Here is a 2,050-nt window from a genome sequence, read left to right as displayed (position 1 = left end):
ATTTCGCATTTTGTTAAAAAATCAGTAATTTAGTTATCTAGATGAGATGTTATTAACATTTCATTTAATTCTTAAAAATTTCAAAAGTATGCACGTATCGACAAACGAACTATTGCTAAATATGCTTTTCATTAAAAATAGTTATTCATCGCCTCAAAAGAGTAATCAGTTTTAATGCAAATAATTACGAAAAAATTCTAAATTGGATTCATGGTATATCACATCTTCAGCATTTGAAGACTAAAATTTAGATTAATTTAACAATTACTAACTGAAAATCAAAGAATATCATATAAGATTATCATAATATCCCAATTTAAAGTTTATCCCTAATACGGTTTTTGATACCATAAATACCTACGAATGTGTACGGAAAACAGGTTTTATAGGTTCTTTAGAGCTTAGGGTTTTCAGGAAAGCAACTAGAAAGTAAGTAAACTAAAGTCTGGCGATATCAAGTACATTGATAAATTGAAAATTCACGCTAACAAAACAGAAGTACATAAATTAATAGAACTGAAATTGAAAATTCAAGCTACTATCCAAATCAATGTGCTAAAGAAAACTTGAAAATTTTCATATAAAATACCGAAAAATAAAAAAGAAATCATAAATATTTTACCTTCTTGTGTTTTTGCTTCCACGACGTCACTCCATATTTTCATGTATATCAAGGTCTTCTCATATATTCCTTTCCTTTTACAGTACCTCGTTGTGAAGATACTTCTGTCGTCCTTGTTTAAAGGTTTAAAGGTCGCTCATGAAATCCAGAGGCAAGAGACAGTGATATTGCCCTATCAAGCAGGACAATGCCCTAGAGACTGCCCATATATACATATGATCAACGCCCAAACTCCCTCTGAACCCAAGCTAGGACCAAGGAGGGGCAGGCAATGGCTGCTGATGACTCAGCAGATAGACCTGTTGGCTCCCCCAACCTCCACATCCTTAGTTCACAAGGATGGTAAGGTTGCAGCGGCCATAAAACTAACGAGTTTTAGCGGGAGTCGAACCCCAGTCTGGCGTTCTCCAGTCAGGGGCATTTCTAATATGTATATTTATCTCAAATAATGGCAATTTCTTTCGCACGATTTGAAAATATCGAGGCAAAGATTGAAAGGATAAGACGCCGATGTTTCGGGATATGAAAATCACAACACCGAGTAACTTTAACAAATACTCTTCGGTAAGAAGTGAGATTGCTGTGGCCTTAGTAAAACACTATTTCCATCTTTGCGAAATTTCACTCATTGGCTTAGTTTTTTCAGTGTAAACCATTGCTCCTTGAACCTAAGGAAATGTTAATTCAGATCGTTAGGTATATATGAATAAACACGAACCCAAAAATTGTAAAATACACCGTATCCTCTCTGGTAAGAAGTGAAGTTGTTGTGGCCTTGTTAAAACACTACTTTTATCTTGCGAAATTTCACTCACTGACTCGCTTCTTCAGGGTAAATCATTGCTCCTTAAAACTAAGGAAATTTTAGCTCAGGTCGTTAGATAAGTATGAATAAACACGAACCAAGGATCGCAAAATTCACGAAGTACAAAAAGCGTTCATCTATGGGCAGGCTGTAGGAGCCATCTTATTGCAATAACGTATAAAAGTAATTCAGCAAATGCACAGTCCAGTGAAACAGGAGTTTCAACTAAACGGCCACTTACGAGCAGTGCTGCCAATAGTTCTGCCATCAAAACATTAACCAAAATATTTACCAAAAACAATCTCCCAATTTCTATACTCTGTTATGTTAAAGTTCAAAATACAATACAGATCAATAGATATAAAAAACATAGACTTCATATTATAGATATAAAACAGATTAATAAGCCAAAAAAAGTTTTTCAACCCTTTTCCGTTCCAGACAGAGTAGAGCAGAAATCGGAAATTGAAATGATGGAGATCCCTCTGTAGGTTTATTTTTCCGCCATAACCCCCCCCCCCCCCACACACACACACAATTCCGTATTTTGGCAACACAGTTTACGAGTGTTAAACTAGTGGGATGAAGTCATTCAAACGCGCAAATATATTTCTTAACCTCAT

At 35.3% G+C, this 2,050-nt stretch overlaps 1 protein-coding gene across 1 annotated transcript in view; it reads right to left on the bottom strand.

The window, feature by feature from the left end:
- Positions 1–1,560: 1,560 nt before the first annotated feature.
- LOC137623622 (uncharacterized) overlaps positions 1,561–2,050 on the bottom strand; it is a 64,131-nt gene continuing 63,641 nt past the window's right edge. Inside the window, exon 6 of the mRNA XM_068354455.1 lies at positions 1,561–1,746. Within this exon, the coding sequence (XP_068210556.1) occupies positions 1,561–1,746 (186 nt within the window). The remainder of the gene's footprint in view (positions 1,747–2,050) is intronic.

The sequence above is a fragment of the Palaemon carinicauda genome, chromosome 30 (genome assembly GCF_036898095.1).
Source record: "Palaemon carinicauda isolate YSFRI2023 chromosome 30, ASM3689809v2, whole genome shotgun sequence".
Classification (NCBI taxonomy): domain Eukaryota; kingdom Metazoa; phylum Arthropoda; class Malacostraca; order Decapoda; family Palaemonidae; genus Palaemon; species Palaemon carinicauda.
This window is presented reverse-complemented; position numbering and strand designations above follow the sequence as displayed.